The 23,492-nt window shown below is 32.0% G+C and overlaps 1 protein-coding gene across 1 annotated transcript; it reads right to left on the bottom strand.

Moving 5' to 3' along the window:
- Positions 1-1,363: 1,363 nt before the first annotated feature.
- On the bottom strand, positions 1,364-23,271 carry LOC145324099 (uncharacterized). The gene is made up of 10 exons (XM_080166731.1): positions 23,258-23,271; positions 22,069-22,155; positions 20,969-21,062; positions 7,026-7,105; positions 6,640-6,732; positions 6,015-6,084; positions 5,308-5,379; positions 3,247-3,320; positions 2,181-2,225; positions 1,364-1,767 (listed from the first exon to the last, which is right to left on the bottom strand). Exons 1-10 carry the CDS (start codon positions 23,269-23,271, stop codon positions 1,755-1,757), a joined length of 642 nt encoding a protein of 213 aa, XP_080022857.1. The 3' UTR covers positions 1,364-1,754.
- Between the last annotated feature and the right edge of the window lie 221 nt (positions 23,272-23,492).

The raw sequence follows: 23,492 nt of genomic DNA, 5'->3' as shown, positions 1-23,492 counted from the left end.
TAAATACTTTGATTCAATCTCTGTTGATCCCAAAACATACGTTCAACAAGGATGACAACATTTATAAAAGCGAAACACAGAAACAGTAGGACAAACGGACATTACCACTTGTATAGTGATATAACTGAATAATCAGAATATAAAAGTATATGAGTCGAAGCAAAATGTAAGTAAATTGTTGAACTGCTTGATACAGGATAATGTTTATGGACTTGGACATACTTACATTTTTAGGACTTGATTATAGAGTGACTTCACTTATAATATTATACTTTGTTGTCTTAGGAATCAATATACCAAAAATCAGATCAAACGGATAATTAGTTCACATAAAAAATTGTTGTTAAAAAAGTAGAAAAATCAACATTGGCCTTTATTAGGTTATATTGGGTTAGGTGATTGACCCACAGGATTAGGCAATTGGCCCCACAGAGTTAGAGCCCCCAGCAGAGGCTAGAAATATGAGAAAAGCTACTGTGAAAATACGTAAAATCGCCCCTTAAGGAGCGTCACCACAAAAGGGACTATTCCTCAAAAATATAATACAACGGAGAAAAAAAATTACCCATCAAAGAACATGTAATTCTACTTTAATACAGTTCAAAATACTCTATATCTTTGAGATAATTCATGACAGAAAATAAAATAGCCAAATAAATTTAGATGGAAAAATCAATTTTTATTTCTTCAAGTTCAATCTTTCAGCGGAGTACAATACGCTTCAAAGAAGACACATAGATTAAGATGAGACATAGAGTAGATTTGATTCTAACTAATCATAAATAGAATTAAAAATAACAAGGATGACAACATCCATAAGTAGTGAAGCAAAAAAATTCGTGGATGGGACTGACCGTCATTGTTGTATTCTTCAAACGACGGGAAATTTAATTTTGATATCTTAACTGAAATTTTTTTAAATCGGACTAAAAACACCAAAGAAATGGGGGAAAATGTAAAAAATATAAAATAGCCAAAAACCTGCAAAAAGGCAGTCTGACCTTCAAAGTTATTTTCTTCAAACGACGGGAAATGCCGTCCGACCGCTATTGATGTTTTATAGTTAGTTGTGCTCTTTAATTAATGATGGGAATGTTGTCAAACAATTTCAGCATTCTATCTTTTATAGGAGCTGAGTAAATTCCATTTCCCCATAGCGTTACGGACGGACGGACTGACGGACAGACAAATTGAATTATAGAGTAGCTTCGCTACTAAAAATAAAAATGCTCTTATGAATTTTCGTAGAAAAAATTGAGATTTAAAATATCAAAATAAAAAGCAAGAAAATTTATAGCAATAATTGTAGACGAGACTTAAATTAAGGCATATTAAAGAGTAGCCTCACCTCAATAAACAAACATTTTGTAAAATTAGCATTTATTTCGCTCTCGTATTCGCAATTAAAATAAATCTACAAAAATAATTATATTTGTTACATTTTATGTATATAATGTATAGGCACATGTTATTTACAATTACAATTTATCAGGGTGTAAGAAACTTTTTGGAGGATTTTAAAGAAAATTTCCCCTGATTCTATTGCAGCTTTATCAAATTAATCCGCCAATGACAAAAATGAGCAATTTTAGATTGTATTTTAGAATATAAATGGAACTGAACATTTTACAGTATGTATGTATATTGTATAACTCTGTAGGGTTAGGTAACTAATAAAATAACCCTTTATATGATAATCTAGGTTCATGATCTTCTGTTAACTTTTTTGTAATTCGTGTTTTGGTCGTTTTTCTCTACAGGGTACTCCTAAAACAAAATTATAAATTTTGGTTATAGAGTAGCCTCGCCCCATGAATCAGTATACCAAAAATCAGATCAATCGGATAATTAGATCATATAAAAAAATGGAAAAATCATCATGTTGAAAATGGACATACGGACATTCTGGTACCAATTTTAGAGTTGCTACGCCTTCTAAATTGTATCTAACTACTATAGGCATCACCATGAAAAATTTGAAATCGATAGGACAATTCTAACGTGCCTAAAATAACGAAAAAAGCTACCGTCACGGACGTACGGACGGACCGACCCTAATTATAGAAAAGCTTTTCTTCGCTATGTTTTTGAATAGTATTGCTTTTTTTAAAGTTTTACTTTTTTAAAGTCATAAATATAAAATCCTAACAAAGAATAGTTAATTAACATTAAAATCTTACCTATGGTAAACATATATCCTCGGCATTGGGGCAGGGGTCCGGCTTCTAAAAATAATTATTTTTATTAAAATATTCCTAAATATTCTACACATTTAAGACTTTGTCAGCATCTATTTAAATCAGTTTTATTTTGTGAAAACACAACTATTTCATTTATGCTTAAAGATATAACCGACGCCCTTATTTTTATCAAAATACCAGGATCAACCGCAGTTCACGGTAAAATATTCCTGGTAACGAATATTTCCAAAATATCTATGAAGGTTGCTTTGTGCCAAACGGCTGAACGTACAGATCATGTCCGCACACTGTTTTAAGCGGCATAAGAAGGCCTACAAAAAATCTGGAATAGCCATAAATCAAAAATGCATAATTATCTTGCAGAAAAAGACCAATTTTACGCGTTTTTTCTTCACTGAAGCTTTCCCTGTGCATCATTGGATGATGGATCTTAGCAATTCCAGATTTTTTTATAAGTCTTATGCCGCTTTAAATAGTGTATGGGTATAATATGTACGTTCGGCCGTTTGGCAGCTAGAAGGCTTTAAAATTCATAGATTTTGGAAATATTCGTTACCAGGAATATTTCAACGTGAACTGCAGTTGATCCAAAGTTTTTTTATTCAGACGTTTTTTTTCAAAGAAAAGCTTTTCTGTAATTAGGGTCGATCTGTCCGTAAGGTTAGATTTTTCTTTATTTAGATTCTTTAAAATTGTCCTTCCTATTCTAAACAATGTTACAAGCGAAGCATCTCTAAATTAAGACCAAAAAATGTAAGTATGTCCCATAAACAGTAACTTGTAATTCTGACACTGACGAAGCCCAAAATACATAACTTTTGCACAACGTCGTCTTCCTGTGACGTCATAAAATGAGGGATATGAGAGGAAAAGTGGAAAAGAAAATCCCTAAAAAAGAGATGGAGAATATAACGTCTCAGGAAGACGACGTGGTGCAAAAGTTGTGTATTTTGGGCTTAGTCCTAACACTCGTTCGTTTGTTCTACCGTTCCCGAGGTTCGCTTTTTTATGGATGTTGTCATCCTTGTTTTCAAATATAACTTACCTGTACCTGTATTTATCAGCCAGGACAACACTCTTCGGCTCGGGGCGGGACAGATAGTTAGACCAGGAGTAGGTCTACATACATAAATAGATAGATAGATAGATTTAGATAGTTAAATATATAAATAGATAGGAATATGGTAGATAGATAGTTAGACTAAGATTATGTCTACTAAATGATTATATACAGATTTTCACTAAAGTTTGATGTAACAAGAATAAAATTTTGACTTGTTTAAAATTGTGTTAAAAGATAGATAGATAGACTAAAATTGATATCAGAGTTTAGAACAGATTCTTTGGATTATTGCAAAATGCGAAAATGAGAATTTGCAGAAAAAATATTAGTACAAAATAGCTCTTAAAACAGTATAGTTGATAATCAATACTATTATAATAATGTAAAATTTCTTTTAGTGTAGTTTATAAATAATTGATTTTTAAACTTTTTGGCAAATCATTAAAACAAACAGAATTAAGCATATTTAAGCTTTAATTGTGTTTCTCTGGTGTCTTTTTGTTTTTACTAAAAATAACTAAAGTTGATTTAACATTAAAACAATATCTAGAATAAACATGTTTGTATTGAATGTCGTATTGCTTATATAATTTTTAAAATATAATGCACATTTAAATGTATTTCTGTCATTATTTACAGAGCGAGAGAGAGAGAGAGGGGACAATAGACTGTTTATTACACTAGTCCCAAAAGTTTTCTAATGACTTATTCTTATACTTTGGTTTAGCAACTTTGATTGTTTTTTTGATAAATTTCAGTGTTCAAACGTTTCCACCACTAATTTTAATCTACAGGAATGGTTAATTTTGTATATCGGCCATTGTCTTATCCCTTTAAATTTCTGTATTATTTTAGTTTTGCTCTTTTAGTAAATTATTTAATCTATCTTTTACCATAAATGTTTTTTTTTGTCTAATTAAAGCTCCTATAATGAAACCGAAGCAGATGTCTGTCTTTAAACAAGGATGACAACAGCCATAAAAGCGAAGCACTGAAACGGTAGGACAAACGGACATTAACACTTGTATAGTGTCAGAACTGAATAATCAGAATATAAAGTATAAGAGTCGAAGCAAATTTGTAAGTAAATTTGTTGAAAAACTGCTTGATGGAGGAAAATATTTATGGACATACTTTTTTTAGGACTTTAGATGCTTCGCTTATAACATTATATTTGTTGTCCCAGGAATCAATATACCAAAAATCTGATCAATCGGATTATTAGATAACATGAAATTTGTCGTTAAAAAGTAAAAAAATCGACGTGTTTAAAATGGACGTACGGACATTCTGGTAATGATTATAGATTTGTTACGCTTTCTAAATCGTACCTAACTACTACAGGAATCATCATGCAAAATTTGAAATCGATAGGACAATTCTAACATGCCTAAATTAACTAAAAAAGCTAACCGTTACGGACGTACGGACGGACCGACCCTAATTATAGAAAAGCTTCGCTTTTAAAAATGAAAAGATTAGGAGAGAAAAGTTATGAAAGGAAAAATAAGAAATATAAAAATAGTCGAATACTTTGGGATAGTCAAATTGTTGTTAAATGAAAATCAAAACAGTAAAAGTGTCTGACTATGACGTCAGAAAAAATTAACAATTAACCAATGAGAAGCCAGTATTCACAATGGTAAAATATATAGAGGCCTCTTATTGGTTAATTGTTATTTTTTTCTGGCGTCATAGTCAGACACTTTTACTGTTTTCAATGAAAATCATTCCATATAGAAGAGTGGATTATTAGTACTTGGATATTACAACAGATTATCATGTACTCTAATAAAGTAAAACTTGTAGAAGTCTAAAATAATGACCCCCACCCTCTTTAACACGTCTTCTCCTTGTCTACTGGATGAACGATCATACCATTAAGTGACAAGGGAAATAGCAACCTAAATTGACGACAATTTTTACCCTGTCATAATATCCACGTATATTCTACATCCATTAATAGAATCAGTATTATTAGGAACACTATAGCTTCAAACATTGGCCTTTTAAGTTTTAGAATAGATAGCTTTTAAAACATACCATAGAAGCAGTGTTATGTGGGACGCTAGGATCATCTAATTGTTTACGTCCCCAACGGTCTTGAACCATGGCCTAAAGTAGAAAGGTTCAGTATTATAAGGTTTCTATAATGCAAAACAAAAATAATTTCGGCTGAGGCTGTCGAACCCTGGTTAGGGGTATAAAATTATCCTAGGATCAATTGCAGTTAACGGTAAAATATTCCTGGTAACGAATATTTCCAAAAAATCTATGAATTTTAAAGGCTGCTAGCTGCCAAACGGCTGAACGTACAGATCATGCCCGCACACTGTTTTAAGCGGCATAAGAAGGCCTACAAATATTCTAGAATAGCCATACATAAATAATGCATAATTATCTCGCATTGCAGAGAAATGCGCGAAAAAGACCTTTTTATGCGTTTTTACTTCAGTAAAGGTTTCCCTGTGCATATTTGGATCTTGGCTATTCCAGATTATTTGTATAACAGTTTGCTGGCATGATCTGTACGTTCAACCGTTTGGCAACTAGCAGCTTTTAAAATTCATAGATTTTTGGAAATATTCGTTACCAGGAATATTTTAGCGTGAACTGCAGTTGATCCTTATCCTATGATATGTAAAATCAGTAAAAAAGTAAAAGAGAACAAGGACGATCTGGAGTCATATAGATTGACAATGTAATGGATATAAGAATTAATGGATAAAATATTAAACAGAAAAACTTACCGCAAACTGTTTTTTCATCCTGCATAGATCTGTTGTATTGAATGCATTTAGATCAGTCAGAGGAAGATTTCTAAAAAGATAATAATTTTGTAATAACTATACTCTAATATATAGTAAAACAATATGCATAAAACTTTGACGGTTAGAAAAACAAACAAAAAGACATTTTATTTTTTGAATATATAGAAATGGATCGCTTATAATATTTTAGATAATCCAAAAAGCTGGTATAGTCCCTTTCGTGGCAACGCACCTTAAGGGGCGATTCTTCGTTTTTTCACAGTAGCTTTTCTCCTATTTCTAGCCCCTGCTGGTTTCTCTAACCCTGCAGGGCCAATTGTCTAACCTTGTGGGTCAATCACTTAACCCAATGTAACCTAACCTAACTTAAAATAACCTATCAAAAGCCATTTTAAAAATTCGACGCATCGGCCCTTATGGGGCCTTGCCAGGAAGGGGATTATATTGTTGCGGCACTTTCACCTTGCTGTTTGAAATCGATAGGACAATACTAATAAACTTAAATTAGCAATACGAGCTATACATACTGATCGATGAATTGACCTACCGAAGGACCAACCATGATTTAGAAAAGCTTTGAATTTTTTTTATAAAATAAAGTTACCTAACAAAATCTTGAAACATCGGCTCTCGTTCATAAATAGATTTAACCTTTCCACGGTAGTAGTCACTGTTGTCCTTATATGCGTCAATAGACCTAAACAAATAATCAAATTTATTTCTTTTTTTCAATGGATGTTCTCGGTTCCTATTAGAGCTAGAGGGCTAAAAAAAATTGCGCACGTCCCTTGTTTGATAATGAATTTCTGACCTTAAGTGAGTTAAAGTAAATTTTCGCTTCCTTCACCCTTTTATTTAAAAACATTTGTGTTTAGGTTCTTTTTTACTTAAAAATTTCAAACGGCTGTAATTTTCTTATTTTTGAAGCTAGAAGAACAATTTTTTTTGTCTATCTACTATCCATAATTATCTATCTATTATGAATCTTACTTTGGGATGACAACATGTTCTCTTGTGGGTGAAAAGGATCTTTCTCTCAATTTTCTAGAACTCTTGAGTAGGGCTTCTGAGAGGTTTCAACAGAGGTTTAATTAAGCAGTAGTTAATATCAAATACCAAGGGATCTAAAGGGATAAGCCATTAGCCTATAAATCGATGTACATCCCTAATGATAATACATAAAATTACCCTCTCTGTAAATTACAATTGGTTGAAACCTTTGAACACTTAAATGAATGAACGAACCAATCAAAATTCATTAAAAGTCACAAAAGTTATTAAGCCAACGAATAAGCAAACAAAAACATTATTATAAGAATTTGAGCACTAGAATATAAAACAGACCAATGTCTCCTCCCTCCCTGCATATCCAACAAGAACCCCCTACCCCTGTAATAGTTATTTCTCGCATCGTATTATAAACAGCTTTCCGCGGGGCTAAAAAAACTGGTTTTAATCTTATAATTGTACATTTCTATATTCGTAGAAAACAGGATATAATACGATGCTAGACATAGTTTTTTCGTATGGATGAGAACCGGTTCCTATCCACCAGATTCGAATGAATACGAGAAAAAGTTTTATTTTTCTTCTAAATAATTATTATCCTACAAACAAAGTATTTTTTTTCAGGACAAAGTTTATTTTAACTTTGTTTTTAAGCTAAAGAATTTTTCTCACAGTAAAAAAACTTTAGGAAAAAGAAAATATAAATTACTAGCTGTTAACATATAAGATAAACATCTACAATTTCCACTAGCCTAGGATTAAATTTCCTTTATTTTAGGACAACAAAAAAAGTCGCAGATATTTAAAATAACAAGAATGACAAATTCCATGATTACTTTAAAATCATAGATTCTTTCAAGAATACTGTATTTTGATGTTTAAGCGTTGAAGCGTCTTGTTTAATAAATCATTTTCCAGGATGGCTTTGAAACCTATTAATATCCGGTTGATAAGAACCGGTTCTCAGCCATACTTAAAAATCATGTATAGAAGCGTATTTTCCATGAATATTGAAATAAAAATCATAAAATTATTACAATTTTTTCCGCAGGCTAACTAACTGGTTTTAGTGTTATAATTTATTATTTTAATATCTGACTGAGAGCTGTCTATAACACGATGCGATATACAACTATACTGTTGTTATTTTCCTAATTTTAAAAGTAAAGCTTTTCTATAATTAGGGTCGGTCTGTACGTCCGTAGGTCCGTGTGAGACAGATAGCTTTTTTCGTTAATTTAGGTATTTTAGAATTGTCCTATCGATTTTAAACCTTGCATGGTGATTCCTTTAGTAGTTTAGATTTAGAAATCGTATAATCATTACCAGAATGTCCCTACGTCCACTTTAAACAAGTCGATTTTTAACTTTTTTGACAACAAATTTTTGTATGTTAAAATTATCCGATTCTTCTGATTTTATGAAAACTGATTCCTATTACAACAAGGTACAATGTTATAAGCGAAGCATCTCTATAATCAAGTCCTAAAAATGTAAGTATGTCCATAAACATTATCCTGTATCAAGCAGTTTTTCAACAAATTTACTCACAATTTTTCTCCGACTCTTATACATTTATATTCTGATTATTTAGTTCTGACACAATACAAGTGTTTATGTCCATTTGTCCTACCGTTTCAGTGCTTCGCTTTTATGGATGTTGTCATCCTTGTTAATAGAAAATTTGTTACAGTCTCTCAGACACATTTAAATACATTAAAACAAAATAAAAAGGAAACAAAAAAATTCTTTTAATTAAAGTCAATGACCTTAAATAGTTTATTTAGCAAAAATAAATTTCAATGCAAAAAAAATTTGTAAAAATAAAGTTTAATTTTATTTGTCGAGGCCTAATTAGACTCAGTCTTTTTTTTGTGAGAGGAAAAAATCTTAAAGTTTTGAAATCTTTTTCCTACGGCCCTTCAGGACTATCAAATATGTTTAATGTATTTTTTTCATTTTAATATGCGCGGAAAGCTTCTACAATACTGTGCAATAAATAAATATTTAAGTATTTAAGTATTGGTTTTTAAAAATTTAATATTATTGGTTTTACACATCCAGTTAAGAAATCAAAAAGTTGATGTATTTGTTTCCAAGAGTAGCTTTGCTCATGAAAAAGGCAAATTGTTGAAATTGTCTTAGGAAAAAAATAGGTACTGAATAAAATTGTGTGTATTGATGGATTTGTTTCACATCTGAGTTTTCAAATATTTCAGCATTCTTTTTGTTAGATAGATAGATATTTCATCCAACTTTTTCGTTTGTAGGAAAAGCAATTCATACAATAAAATCAAGGTTGTACAAATAATTCTTTAGTTTTAAAAAATTTTATTATGATTCTAATGGATTTATAATTACATGGGTCTTACAACACAGATTTTCATATACTCTAATAATATTAACCTTATAGCTGGCTGAAATTACGATTCCCCCACCCTCCTACTGGATGAACAAACTGACCAATAAATGATATCTTGGTTAGAAACCAAAATTTACGATAATTTTCCCCTGACATTATATTCACGTATATTCTACATCCATTATGATTTTTGATATCCATAAATATGACATAAACAAGGATATCGATGACAACATCCAGAAAAGCGAAGCACTGAAACGGTAGGACAAACGGACATTAACACTTATATAGTGTCAGAACTGAATAATCAGAATATAAATGTGTAAGAGTTGAAGCAAAATTGTAAGTAAATTTGTTGAAAAACTGCTTTATACAGAATAATGTTTATGGACATGCTAACATATTTAGGACTTGATTATAGAGTTGCTTTGCTTACAACATTATACTTTGTTGTCCCAGGAATCAATATACCAAAAATCAAATCAATCGGACATCAAACGGACGGAAGGACCGACCCTAATTATGGAAAAAATTCGCTTTTAAAAAGATATAGTCGAGTCTAATATGTTATTGTAGTATATTCTGGTGTGGAATTGTATAGAGAACAAGGATAACTCATCAAGAAGTATGGGCTACAGACTCGAACTAAACAATAAACAGATTGCACTTTTTAAAGGTTCACACTGTTAAGTTAACTAATAATATATTTATCAGAAGTTAACCGAAGGGGGTGTAACCTCCCCTCTGGTGAAATCAAGGAGAATAAATGTACCCCCTATAGCCGATAGCCGATGAGGGTTATATTATCTAAAAATTCACTAAACTAACTTGCGGACGAACGGACAGATAGACAGGCACCTTTTATTTAAGGGCAAGACAATCACAGATTTTTGGAAAAAGTCGTATTATAGACAGCTTTCCGCGAATAATAAAATCAATAATTATGAAATTTCAACCAGTTTTGTAGACTACAAGGAAAATTGTCCTTAATTCGATGCTATGCAGTATTTTTTAGTATGGCTAATCCAGGGCATATTAATCGATTTCAAAGCTATACTGGAAAATTATCATTATTTTTTTGCTTTGGATATACATATGTGTAAGAAAGTCAATTTAATCTCCACTCCTATGGATAAATAAGGCAAAAATTAGAATGAATAATGTCACAATTTGCATACAGTGGCAAAAACTTCCAGTCTTCACATTTTTGAGATTTCTTTGTTCTGTCAAATTTTTTTCCCTGAAAATTCATTTTGATGTGAAAAAAGAAATTTTTTAGAATGATCAGATTACGTTTGTACGCTAATATTGATTGATATATGGACAAGTATGACAACAAAGCGATGACGATTTTGTAAAATAGTGGCGAAACTGTTTAAAAATAATTTATGGTAATACATTAACAAATTAGTGTGAGAAGAAATATATGAATTTCGAAAAAAAGTTGTTTCTATGCATACAATGTAACAAAGAGTGAGGGGACATTAGGCTGTTTATTACACTAGTCCCAAAGTTTTATATTAACAAGTTGGGTGTCCAAACGTTTTAACCACTAATTGTAATCAAAAATGTTGTTAATAATCATTTTGGGATGTACATCAATTTATCGGTCATTGTCTTATCCCTTTTGATCCCTGGTGGTCTAGCTATATAAATTCCTTACAAAGCTTCTGGACACAAATTACTCACACACAATGGTATCAAATCCAGATATTTGGACAAAAATTAAATAAAAAAATTGTAACTTTTTAAAGATTACTTTTTTAGTATGACTTTGAAACCAATTAATATCCGCTGGAATTGAACCAGTTCTAAGCATATCATCGTATCATAGACAATTTTCCACGGCCCAGGCTAACAAAACTGGTTTTAATCATAAAAGTTTTTATTTTAATATCCGCAGAAAGCTGTCTTAAAGTACAATGCAACAAATTTATATTCTTCAACTTTTCATAAATTAAGAATTTTTCATAAAACAAAATAAAATATTTTTTGTATGTTTGTCAAATACAATAAAATGCTGCTATTGATATAAATACAGGAAAATTATTGATTTCATTAATAAAATTTTATAAAAAAATTTTATAAAAAAAAAATGCGTAGATTTTTAAAATTCAAATTGCGCGGCTTTTTTTAATAGTAGAAAATGTTACGCATACCGTTAGAACCGCTATTGAGGTGTATTTTTAGGAAATATAAGAACGATTCCTTATGTGGTAAAATGTTCCAACTGACTTAAAACTTGACTTGCAAGAAAAGTTTGGGATTTTTTACCACATACCTCCTAGATTATTTGTAACCCAGGAACCGTTCTTATATTTCCAAAAAAAAATAGAGTTTTTGGCGCTTCTAACGGTTTGCGAAACATTTTTCTACTATTAACACAAGCTGCGCAATTTGAAATTTACAAATCTACGCATTTTTTTGCTCACCCTTTATGTATAACTATTATCTACCTACATATTTATCCTATTACTGATATTTAATATTTTTTAAAAACATTTATCTTTTGGAGAGATTTATCTAAAATTTTTTGTTCCCAAGCTAAACGCTTTTAAAGTTGAACAAACAACTATTTACTATGCAAAAGAAGTCATGAAAATAGTTAGAATAGCGAATCCTATTTCATCTGCAAAAGTTGATTAAGTACAAGTAGTTAAATATTTTTTTTGCGCAAGGTTATTTTTTAAATGATAGTAAAGTAAGTAAATAAGAGGTTGTGGGGAATATGGTAGGTCCACGCATTACCTGCATGATCAAATATCTCATGATTTTTAGTTCTTAATTTCTGACGACTTTTATACAGTTTTGTACTGTGGGAGGCGTAGTGAAACAAGTAAGTTGGGGGGGAAAGAACCAAATCAACGGTGTGCCGTCATTTCCGCATATTAACACATCAGCATATTGTTTCATCAATACACAAAAGCAAATTATATTAGAAAGGGTATACAGTAGTGGGTGTAATGGATCTAAAGGGATAAGACAATGGCCGATAAATCAATATACATCCCCTATGATGATACTTACAATAACCCCTTCTGTAGATTAAAATTTGTTGTTGAAAAGTGTGACGCTCAACCTAATGAAGCAACCAATTTAAATTGACTTAATCCCCAAAATTGTTAAGCCAACTAATAAGAAAACGTTATTTTAAAACTTTGGGGACTATTGTCATTGCCCACTCTTTCTCTGCTGTACAAAGTTTATACTGTGTTAACAAGGACAAAAGGGATGAAAAGTAGAAAATATTTTTTTCATGAAATAAAAGAAATATATTTTGTATCTTATATATCAAAATATTGTAGATCCTAAATAAATTTGTTGAGTAATTTACCACATCGTAGTATAGACATCTTTCCGTGGATAATAAGTGAAAACAAGGTTCCGAATCCTGAGCTAACAAAACTGGTGCTAATCTTATGATATTTACTTTAATACTCATGTAAAATTTCTGTAATATTAATAGTAATAGAGTAGCCCCGCTACAAGAAATTATTTTTTTTTTACCAACTGAGAACTTACGGCAAATTTTCAGATATCTAAATTATTTTTTTTAAAAGAAATAATTGTTGATTATTAAAATCTTGAAAGCTTCTTTTCCAAGTTTGTTACAAAAATTAACTTAAATACTAAGAAGAAAAAAAAAATTAATCTATGTACTTAATAGCCTCCATGTTTTCTTTAAGAGAAATAATTCTTTAATTTATACATGGGAACATTTTATGGGGGCGTTCAAAAAAGTGGTTTATTTACCACCAATAATTAAAATAAAAAAAATAAAAATCTGTTTAATAATGTATTTATATATATTTAAATAAATTTAATTCCTTAGTGACCTTAATTCGATTGCGTTCGCATGTGTTCAAATGAGATCGTAACTTTCATCGTAACTTTTTTCTTCTTTTGTAAAAAATATTGGAAAACGAATCAGTTTTTTACTGTCAGTGAGTAAATACATATTAGTTTTTTTTTAAAGCAATGCTTTTCTATAATTATGGTCTGTCCGTCTGTATGTGAGTTTATTTTATTCTGGGACAGTTAGCTATTCTGGTTAATATAAACAGGTTAGAATTGTCCTATCAATTTTAAACTTTACATGTTGATTTCTATAAAAATTAGGTATAATTTAGAAAGTGTAACAACTTTATATTGTTACCAGAAAGTCCATTTAAAACATGATGATTTTTTACTTATAATAAAATTTTTTTATGTTATGATTACTCTATTCAGCTGATTTTTGGGATACTGATTCCTATTACAACAAGGTACAATGTTATAAGCAAAGCATCTCTACAATCAAGTTAAAAATGTCAGAAGATTTGCATCAAATTTAATAAATGTACTTACAATTTTTTTTGACTTATGTTTAAAATTCTGCTTATTAAGTTCTGACACTCTACAAGTGTTAATGTTTGTTTGTCCTACCATTTCAGAGCTTTGCTTATATGGATGTTGGCTTCCATGTTTGGTTGTTGTTAAAATGAGGAGTTATGTTATAAGATATGTGCCAAAGGGCAATTCTAGGTGAATTTTGTTAAGGGGGGCAGCAGTTCTGACACTTTTGCGTAAACAGGGAGCATAGGCTTTGTCTTTGGAGTGAGAGAATAGATTAATAAAGAAAAAAGTTTAGTTTTGGGGTGTATTTTCCTTATATTTAATTTTTTTGATAGATTTCCAGGTTCAGGTGCTGCAGGCTGGAAGGTCACTTCTGGACAGGTATAAATAAAAAAAAAATGTTTGAAGAGTTAGAGATCAACTTATTAAACCAAATATGCATCTTTTGGGATGTCATGAGCATATATGAAGAAAAAAAATCAGCCTCCAGGTTCAGGTCCTGCAGGCCTCCAGGTGAATTCTGGTCAGGTAAAAACTGAAATTTTTTTAATTTTATAGTTAGAACAAAACTTATTGTACAAAAGTTGCTAGTTTATGGATAGTATAAACTAAATTGAATAAAAATTTGAAATCGGGCTCCAGTTTCAGGTCCTGCAGGCCTCCAGGTGAATTCTGGACTGGTAAATACTGAAAATTTTTACTTTTGAAGTTAGAACAAAACTAACTTAACAAAAGTTCCTACTTTATAGATGGTATGAACTAATTTGAAGAAAAATTTGAAATTGGGCTCCAGGTTTAGGTCCTGCTGGCCTCCAGGTAAATTCTGGAAAGTTAAAAAATTAAAATTTTTACTTTTGAAGTTAGAACAAAACTAACTTAACAAAAGTTGCTACTTTATGGACAGTATTTACATATTTGAAGAAAAACTTGAAATCAGGCTCCAAGTTCAGGTACTGCAGGCCTCCAGGTGGATCCTGGAAAGGTAAAACTAAAAATTTTCAGTTTTAAAGTTAGAGCATAACTTATTTAACAAAAGTTGCTACTTTATGGATAGTATTTACTCATTTGAAGAAAAATTTGAAATCGGGCTCCAGGTTTAGGTACTGCAGGCCTCCAGGTGGATCCTGGACAGGTAAAACAAAAAATTTTCAGTTTTAAAATTAGAGCATAACTTATTTAACAAAAGTTGCTACTTTATGGATAGTAATAGCGGCTACGCCCCTAGAGGCCTCTAGTGGCACTTTAAATGTTTTTTTTTATATTTAAAATATAAATGTCTATGTTGCTTTTGACGTTTATGTTTGCATTTAACTCTCTTTCTAAAATCAAGAAACGTAAAAAAAATTTTGATTTTTTTTTTATTTCTCTTGGGAAGGTGGTAGTACCCTACCCCAAAATAGTTAAAAACCTTGCCGGGACCTATGAGAATATACCCTTTTAAGACGAACCCGATCGATTCAGTGGTTAGCGAGATCCTTTGGTACAGACAAACAGACAAACACCCTGTTACTTTAGTATAAGGATTAACCAATTTGAAGATAAATTTGAAATCGGGCTCCAGGTTCAGGTACTGCAGGCCTCCAGCTGGATCCTGGACAGGTTAAAAACTAAAAATTTTTACTTTTGAAGTTAGAGCATAACTTATTTAACAAAATTTGCTACTTTATGGATAGTATTAACCAATTTGAAGATAAATTTGAAATCGGGCTCTAGGTTCAGGTACTGCAGGCCTCCATGTGAATTCTGGACAGGTAAAAACTGAAAAATTTTACTTTTGAAGTTAGAACAAAACTTATGTAATATAAGTCGTTACTTTATGGATATTATGAACTCATTAGAAGCAGAATTTTAAATCAGGCTCCAGGTTCTTGCGGGCCCCCAGGTGGATTCTGGACAGGTAAAAACTAAAAATAATACCTTTGAAGTTTAAACAAAACTTATTTAACAAAAGTTACTACTTTATGTATGGTATTAAATAATTTAAAGAAAAATTTGTAATCGATTTCAAATTTTTCTTCAAATGAGTTAATACCTATTATACATAAAGTAGCAACTTTTGTTTAAGAAGTTATGCTCTAACTTTAAAAGTGAAAATTTTTAGTTTTTACCTGTCCAGGATCCACCTGGAGGCCTGCAGTATCTGAACCTGAAGCCTGATTTCAAATTTTTCTTCACATGAGTTAATACTATCCATAAAGTAGCAACTTTTGTTAAAGAAGTTATGCTCTAACTTTAAAACTGAAATTTTTCAGTTTTTACCTGTCCAGAATTTACCTGGAGGCCTGCACTACCTGAACCTGGAGCCCGATTTCAAATTTTTCATCAAATTAGTTCATACCATCCATAAAGTAGCAACTATTGTTTAATGAGTTTTGTTCTAACTTCAAAATTAAAAATTTTCAGTTTTTACCTGTCCAGAATTCACCTGGAGGCCTGCAGGACCTGAACCTGGAAGCTGTTTTTTATTTTTTCTTCATATATGCTCATAAAATCCCAAAAGATGCATATTTGGTTTAATAAGTTGATCTCTAACTCTTCAAACTAATTTTTTTTCATTTACACATGCCAGAAGTGACCTTCCAGCCTGCAGCACCTGAACCTGGAGACCTTTCAAAAAAATTTTAAATATAAGGAAAATACACCCCAAAACTAAACTTTTTTCTTTAGTAACCCATCCTCTCACTCCTAAGACAAAGCCTATGCTCCCTGTTTACGCAAAAGTGTCAGAACTGCTGCCCCCCCCCTTATTAGTAAGTAGCGAAGCTACTCTATAACTTGAAATGTCTGTCCGTCCATCTGAGACAGAATAGGGGAAACGATTTTCTCGGCTCCTGTTTAAGATAGAAGGCTGAAATTTCTTGTCAACAATCTTATTAATATGTAGCATAATCAAGTATAAAACATGGATGCAAGTCGGACTCCTTTTTAGCAGGTTTTAGGCTATTTTCTATTTTTCTATTTTTTCTCCATATCTGGTGTTTATGGTCCGATTTAAAAATTTTTTTCATTTACAGATATCAAAATTAAATTTCCCGTCAATTAAAGATAACAACCATGACGGTCTGACTGCCTTTTTGCAGGTTTTAGGCTATTTTTATATTTTTCACATTTTTCTCCATATCTTTAGTGTTTATGGTCCGATTTTCAAAACTTTTTTAGTTCTAGATATCAAAATTAAATATTCCGTCGTTTTAAGAAAACAAACATAGCAGTCAGACTGCCTTTTAGCAGATTTTGGGCTATTTTTATATGTTTTATATGTTTCCCCATTTCTTTGGTGTCCAATTTTCAAACTTTTTTTTGAATATCAGAATCAAAATAATTTTTCCCATTCTTATGAGCATCTTTTATGTCGTCATTGTACAAAATAAAACAAGGTTTCGTGTTTATTTTCTCCGAAAAATCTATTCTTCATTTTAAAAAATACACCTTAAATCTACTTGTACACATTCCCCTCTACGATTTTTTTGTGCTTCGCTACCATAGAGAAAAAAATAAAAGAGAGGAATCGAAGCAACTAGAAGACGAAAATAGGCAGTGGGCCTAGAGGCCTACTCAGCGCTGTTGCCGCGCTAAAATTTATTGCTATTCCACTACTTTTCAAATGGGAGGATTAAAAATTATTAAAAAAAATATTTTTTTACTATTTACTATTTCCATATTTAGGGCAAGAATATTAGATTAGATATTTTCGTTTTAATGTTTTAATTAAAAATTACATAGAATTTTATTTTTATTTTAAAAAATTTGTTCATGAAAGATGAATCCTTCTATTTCTAAAAAGGGGGAAATTTTTTTCATAATGAACATTCAGCTGATTCTGACCGCCCACGGCTGTTTGCTAAATATCGCTTTTCTTTTTATTCACATTATTATTTATGATTGACTTACAAAAAGCCCTGGGCGGTTTTTGATTTTCGTCTGCTTCTAAATTTAAGGATGGGGAAGTAGTATTTTACCATGAAAAAGGGGTGAGTATTCATCCTCTTATCCTTTTTCCTTATGTTCGCTACTTATGGATGTTGTCATCCTTGTTTTATTATCATTAATAAATTTATTTGATGAAACCATATCCATATTACATAAAATAATTTAATGACCCCTTAAAATTGGGGGGGGGGGAGGGGGGAGACTTAAATGCCACCTCCCCCCATCTGGTTTTTAGTAGCGAAGCTACTCTATAATTCGAAATGTCCGTCCGTCCGTCTGCCCCGTCAGTCCATCTGTCCGTCTGTCCGTCTGTTTGTCCGTCTGTCCGTCTGTCTGTCCATTTGTCCGTATGATCGTCTGTCTGTCCGTCCGTCTGTCCGTCCGTCTATCCGTCCGTCTGTCCATCCGTCTATCCGCCCGTCTGTCCGCCCATCTGTCTGTCTGTTTGTCTGTCCGTCCATCTGTTCTTCCATCCGTCTGTCCCTCCGTCTGTCTGTCCGTCCGTCCTTTTGTCTGTCCGTCCGTCTGTCCGTCAGTCTGTCCGTCCTTCTGTCTGTCCGTCCGTCCCTCTGTCCGTCTACTCTATAATTCGAAATGTACGTCCGTCTGTCTGCCCGTCCGTCCATCCGTCTGTCTGTCCGTCCGTCTGTCTGTCTGTCCGTCCGTCTGTCCGTTCGTCTGTCCGTCCGTCCGTCCGTCCGTCTGTCTGTTTGTCCGTCCGTCCACTTTCCTGTTCGTCCGTCTGTCCGTCCTTCCAGAAGGGTATATACCGTTTAGGGTTTAACATAGAGTAAATTCGCTACTAAAAACTTAAACTCTAAAGTCATCAGAGGTGTAACACGAATTTTATTTAGTTTCCTGCGAAGTTGTCTCCGATACCATCGCTAATTTTTAAAATCAAATTAACGTTTTTGCTGTACAAAATGAAATATTTTGATAATTTTTAGTGCATTTTAATATGGAATGTAAATATTCTAAACAGAAAAAATTAATTTCTATTAAGGCGTTGCAAAGTTTTAAGTTCGCCAAATTTGAGATATGCCTGAGAGCCGGACCTACCATTTAAACTACAACCAAATAAGAATGATAAGATTAAAACTAGTAAGATGTCAAAATTTTGAATTGTCAACAGTATTTGTGATCATTTTGATTTTCATAGCACAACAAAATTATTTACTTAAAAATAAAAATACAACTTAAGATCTGACTTCATATATAAATCTAATTTTTTAAAACATAAAAAGCACTCTATTATTAATTATTACTAGACGTTGAAACAAAAAAAAGGTTGTGAAAATATGCATATGGGCTTTTTCTCCTGTATAGAATAATTTTCATCCAAATTATTTTTGCAAAGAAAATTTTATGTACATACAATTTTTGACATAAATTAAAGTTTTTGACAACTTTTGTCAATTATAAGAATATTAATTAAATAAATGCATAAATATATGCATTTGAGGTAAGAAATTGACACACAAATTTAAAAATTCAAAAATTGAAATGTGATAGGAGATGTATAGATGTTAAAGTATTTTCTAACGAGTAGCAATCCATATTTTTTCTAGCCTTCACGCATCAGTTAGGCAATGCTATTTGCTGGAAAAATGTTGAAATTCTTTCTTTATTGAAAAGTCTAAATTCTAATTTTTCTTGTTGAAATATATTTAGACATGTAATGTTTCAAGATTGTTGTTTTACACAATTTATTTAGAGAGAGAGAGAGGACAATGGCTGTTTATTACACTAGTCCCCAAAAATTTATAATAAAGTGTTCTTATTCGTTTGCTAAACAATTTTGGGGACCGTTTATTGGTTGATTCATTAAATTGACTGTTCAGACGTTTCAACCACTATTTTTAATCTACAGAAGGGTAATTTTGTGTATCATCATTGTAGATGTACATTTCGATTATTCTCTTATCCCTTTAGATCCTTTTTACGTACTCTCTTTAAAAATACATATTTAACCCCTTACAGTCGGGCCCCTTGCCACACCTTAATCAGTCGGGGGGGGGGGGGGGGGCGTTCAACGCCCCCCCCCATGTTATCTCAGTTCCTATTAGAGCTAGAGGGCTAACATTTTTTGTGTAAGTCCCCTGTGTTATGATGAATTTCCGACCTTAAGTAAGTCAAGGTCAATTTTCGCTTCCTTCACCCTTTTATTTAACAACCTTTGTTTTTAGGTCCTTTTTTACCTAAAAATTTCAAACGGCTGTAATTTTTTTTTTTGAAGCTAGAATAAAAATTTTCCTGCAGGAAATGTTAATCTTTATGTAAATTTTATATTTCAAATATCAAAATATAAATTTCAGCGGCCGCAGCTGTACTTGGCAGCTGCCAGCCGGCGCAGTCGGCGGTCGGCGGGAAAACGGCGGCGGATCTTTATGAAATTTTAATACGTTATGTAGACATGTAAGAAAAGCTTAAGTTTAAAATTTGAAGTCTCTAAGTAAAAAATTGCGGCCACAGGAGCCATTTAAAGATTTCTGGAGACCTGGAGAATCAGGACCTGCAGGATCATACCTGGAACCTGAAATTGACTTGTACACCTGTATTTAATATTAGGATTTACTAATAGAGGATATTTTAGTATTTTGGTAAGATAAAATGCTTTTTTTAAGTCAAAAAAATATTTTTGCTCTTTACCTGGATGACCCTGCCAGGTTTGCTGGCATCCTGTGCCCGCCAGGATGGAGATATTCAAAAAATTTCAACTCTCGGTTATGTGTTATACCCAAACTTAAAAAGTCACGCAGTTTGGGCTCTTTATCTTTCACACACAGAAAATGAGATAGAAAAAACCAGATGGGGGGGCGTTCAACGCCCCCCCCCGACCGTTAAGGGTTAAGTAAAAATTCACACATTCTTGATTTATTATTTTTTCAAAAATTCATTAGGAATATTTTAGAATGTACAAAGACGAGACATAAATATAAAAAAGTTATCTTGTGGACAATTTTGTTGATTTTCAGCAAAAAAGATTATTTATGACTTGCTAAATTTTTAAATATATTGTAATATTGAAAGTTACAAATACTAAACGTTGCTTGCCACTAGAGTATAATTGTACAGAGAAAGGGGACAATATACTGTCTATTACACTAGTCCTCAAAGTTTTATTATAACGTTTTCTTATTGGTTATCTTAACAACTTTGGGGACTATTACTGAATTTTGATTGGTTGGTTTATTAAGTTGAGTGTTTAAACGTTTCGACCACTAACTTTAATTTACATAAGGATTAATTTAGTTTGTAACAGCCCTTTTAGTCACTGCTTAATTAAAAACTCTCCTGAATATGTTCTAATGGGGGGTTGGGCTGGTCTTCTTGGGGGCAGAGGGGGCAAATTGGTTCGCTGTTCTGGGATAAGGTTGTCTGTCCAGGAGGGCCTAAAACAAAAAGTTTAATTACATTAGCCGTTTTGATTTTTTGGAAGATAATGGAATACAAAATAGATTTATTTAACAAAGTTATTTTTTTTATTTGTTTGTTTTCTGTAATAAAGTATTTACCGTATTTTTTATATTTACTTAGGAAATCAAAATAAGACAAATATTTTAAAATAAATACATTAGAATATGGACTATATACATTGTACATTTCTTGTCTGTTGATTAATTACTATCGTACTTTGTTAAATAAACTTTGAAATTATAAAATTGGGGTCCAGAATAGTTATTTCTCGAAACGTATTACAAACAAATTTCCGCGGATATAAAATGTACAATCATAAGATTAAAATCAGTTTTCTTAACCCCAAGATGCCAAAGGACACCATGGAAACTGTCCCAATTTTGTATAACTTTTGCGGAACATGTTCCAGTTACGTCATATTTTTCTTTCCCGAAAAAGAGAAGGGGGGAAAAAAATCTCTTCAAAAGAGATGGGGAAAACCCCCTTTTCTCCCATCTCTTTTTTCTTCCCCCCTTCCCTTTTTTTTCTTTCCCCCTTCCCTTTTTCGGGAAAGAAAAATATGACGTAACTGGAACATGTTCCGCAAAAGTTATACAAAATTGGGACAGTTTCCATGGTGTCTGCCAAAGGCACGGGCTGAAAAAACTGGTTTGATTGTACATTTCTATAATCGTAGAAAACTAAATATAATACGATGCTAGACATAATTTTTTCGTATGGATGAGAACTGGTTCTGATCCTCCGGAAATCAATTGATTTCAAATGAATACGATAAACAAAAATACAAGAAGACTACTTGTTATTTGTAATACAATTAAAAGAAATTGTAGCACTTGTGTAAAATATCTGGCCGGATACTGGATATCCAGTTTTAGATATCAGCTACATTTCTGGTATTAGAAATAAGCCAGATATCCGGTATGTGGTATCAGGCAAAATAAGTATCTGGCCCAACCTAATTGGAAACTACATTTGACTTACTTGTTATTTGTAATACTATTGAATGTATTCTGAGCACTTGTGTAGGAATAGTATTGTGAAGCAGATGACCAGGGTATCTCAACTGGACTTACTTGTTATTTGTAATACTATTATAAGTATTCTGAGCACTTGTGTAGGAATAGTATTGTGAAGCAGATGACCAGGGTCTCTCAACTGGACTTACTTGTTATTTGTAATACTATTATAAGTATTCTGAGCACTTGTGTAGGAATAGTATTGTGAAGCAGATGACCAAGGTTGACTTACTTGTTATTTGTAATACTATTGAAAGTATTCTGAGCACTTGTGTATGAATAGTATTGTGAAGCAGATGACCAGGGTTGACTTACTTGTTATTTGTAATACTATTGAAAGTATTCTGAGCACTTGTGTAGGAATAGTATTGTGAAGCAGATGACCAGGGTTGACTTACTTGTTATTTGTAATACTATTATAAGTATTCTGAGCACTTGTGTATGAATAGTATTGTGAAGCAGATGATCAAGGTTGACTTACTTGTTATTTGTAATACTATTATAAGTATTCTGAGCACTTGTGTTTGAATAGTATTGTGAAGTAGATGACCAGGGTTGACTTACTTGTTATTTGTAATACTATTATAAGTATTCTGAGCACTTGTGTATGAATAGTATTGTGAAGCAGATGATCAAGGTTGACTTACTTGTTATTTGTAATACTATTATAAGTATTCTGAGCACTTGTGTATGAATAGTATTGTGAACCAGATGACCAGGGTTGACTTACTTGTTATTTGTAATACTATTATAAGTATTCTGAGCACTTGTGTATGAATAGTATTGTGAAGCAGATGATCAAGGTTGACTTACTTGTTATTTGTAATACTATTATAAGTATTCTGAGCACTTGTGTATGAATAGTATTGTGAAGCAGATGACCAGGGTTGACTTACTTGTTATTTGTAATACTATTATAAGTATTCTGAGCACTTGTGTATGAATAGTATTGTGAAGCAGATGACCAAGGTTGACTTACTTGTTATTTGTAATACTATTATAAGTATTCTGAGCACTTGTGTATGAATAGTATTGTGAACCAGATGACCAGGGTTGACTTACTTGTTATTTGTAATACTATTATAAGTATTCTGAGCACTTGTGTATGAATAGTATTGTGAAGCAGATGACCAGGGTCTCTCAACAGGACTTACTTGTTATTTGGCATACTATTGAAAGTATTCTGAGCACTTGTGTATGAATAGTATTGTGAAGCAGGTGACCAGGGTTGACTTACTTGTTATTTGTAATACTATTGAAAGTATTCTGAGCACTTGTGTAGGAATAGTATTGTGAAGCAGATGACCAGGGTTGACTTACTTGTTATTTGTAATACTATTATAAGTATTCTGAGCACTTGTGTAAGAGTAGTATTGTGAAGCAGATGAC

This window comes from Acartia tonsa, chromosome 7 (genome assembly GCF_053477335.1).
Source record: "Acartia tonsa isolate MP-2025a chromosome 7, ASM5347733v1, whole genome shotgun sequence".
In the NCBI taxonomy this organism is placed as follows: Eukaryota; Metazoa; Arthropoda; class Copepoda; order Calanoida; family Acartiidae; genus Acartia; species Acartia tonsa.
This window is presented reverse-complemented; position numbering and strand designations above follow the sequence as displayed.

Coding starts and splice junctions, on each gene's coding strand:
- LOC145324099 (XM_080166731.1), bottom strand. Junction 6,733..7,025: donor GAACATGTTGTCATCCCAAA/GTAAGATTCATA, acceptor TTATTTGTTTAG/GTCTATTGACGCATATAAGG. Junction 5,380..6,014: donor GGATGAAAAAACAGTTTGCG/GTAAGTTTTTCT, acceptor TTTCTACTTTAG/GCCATGGTTCAAGACCGTTG.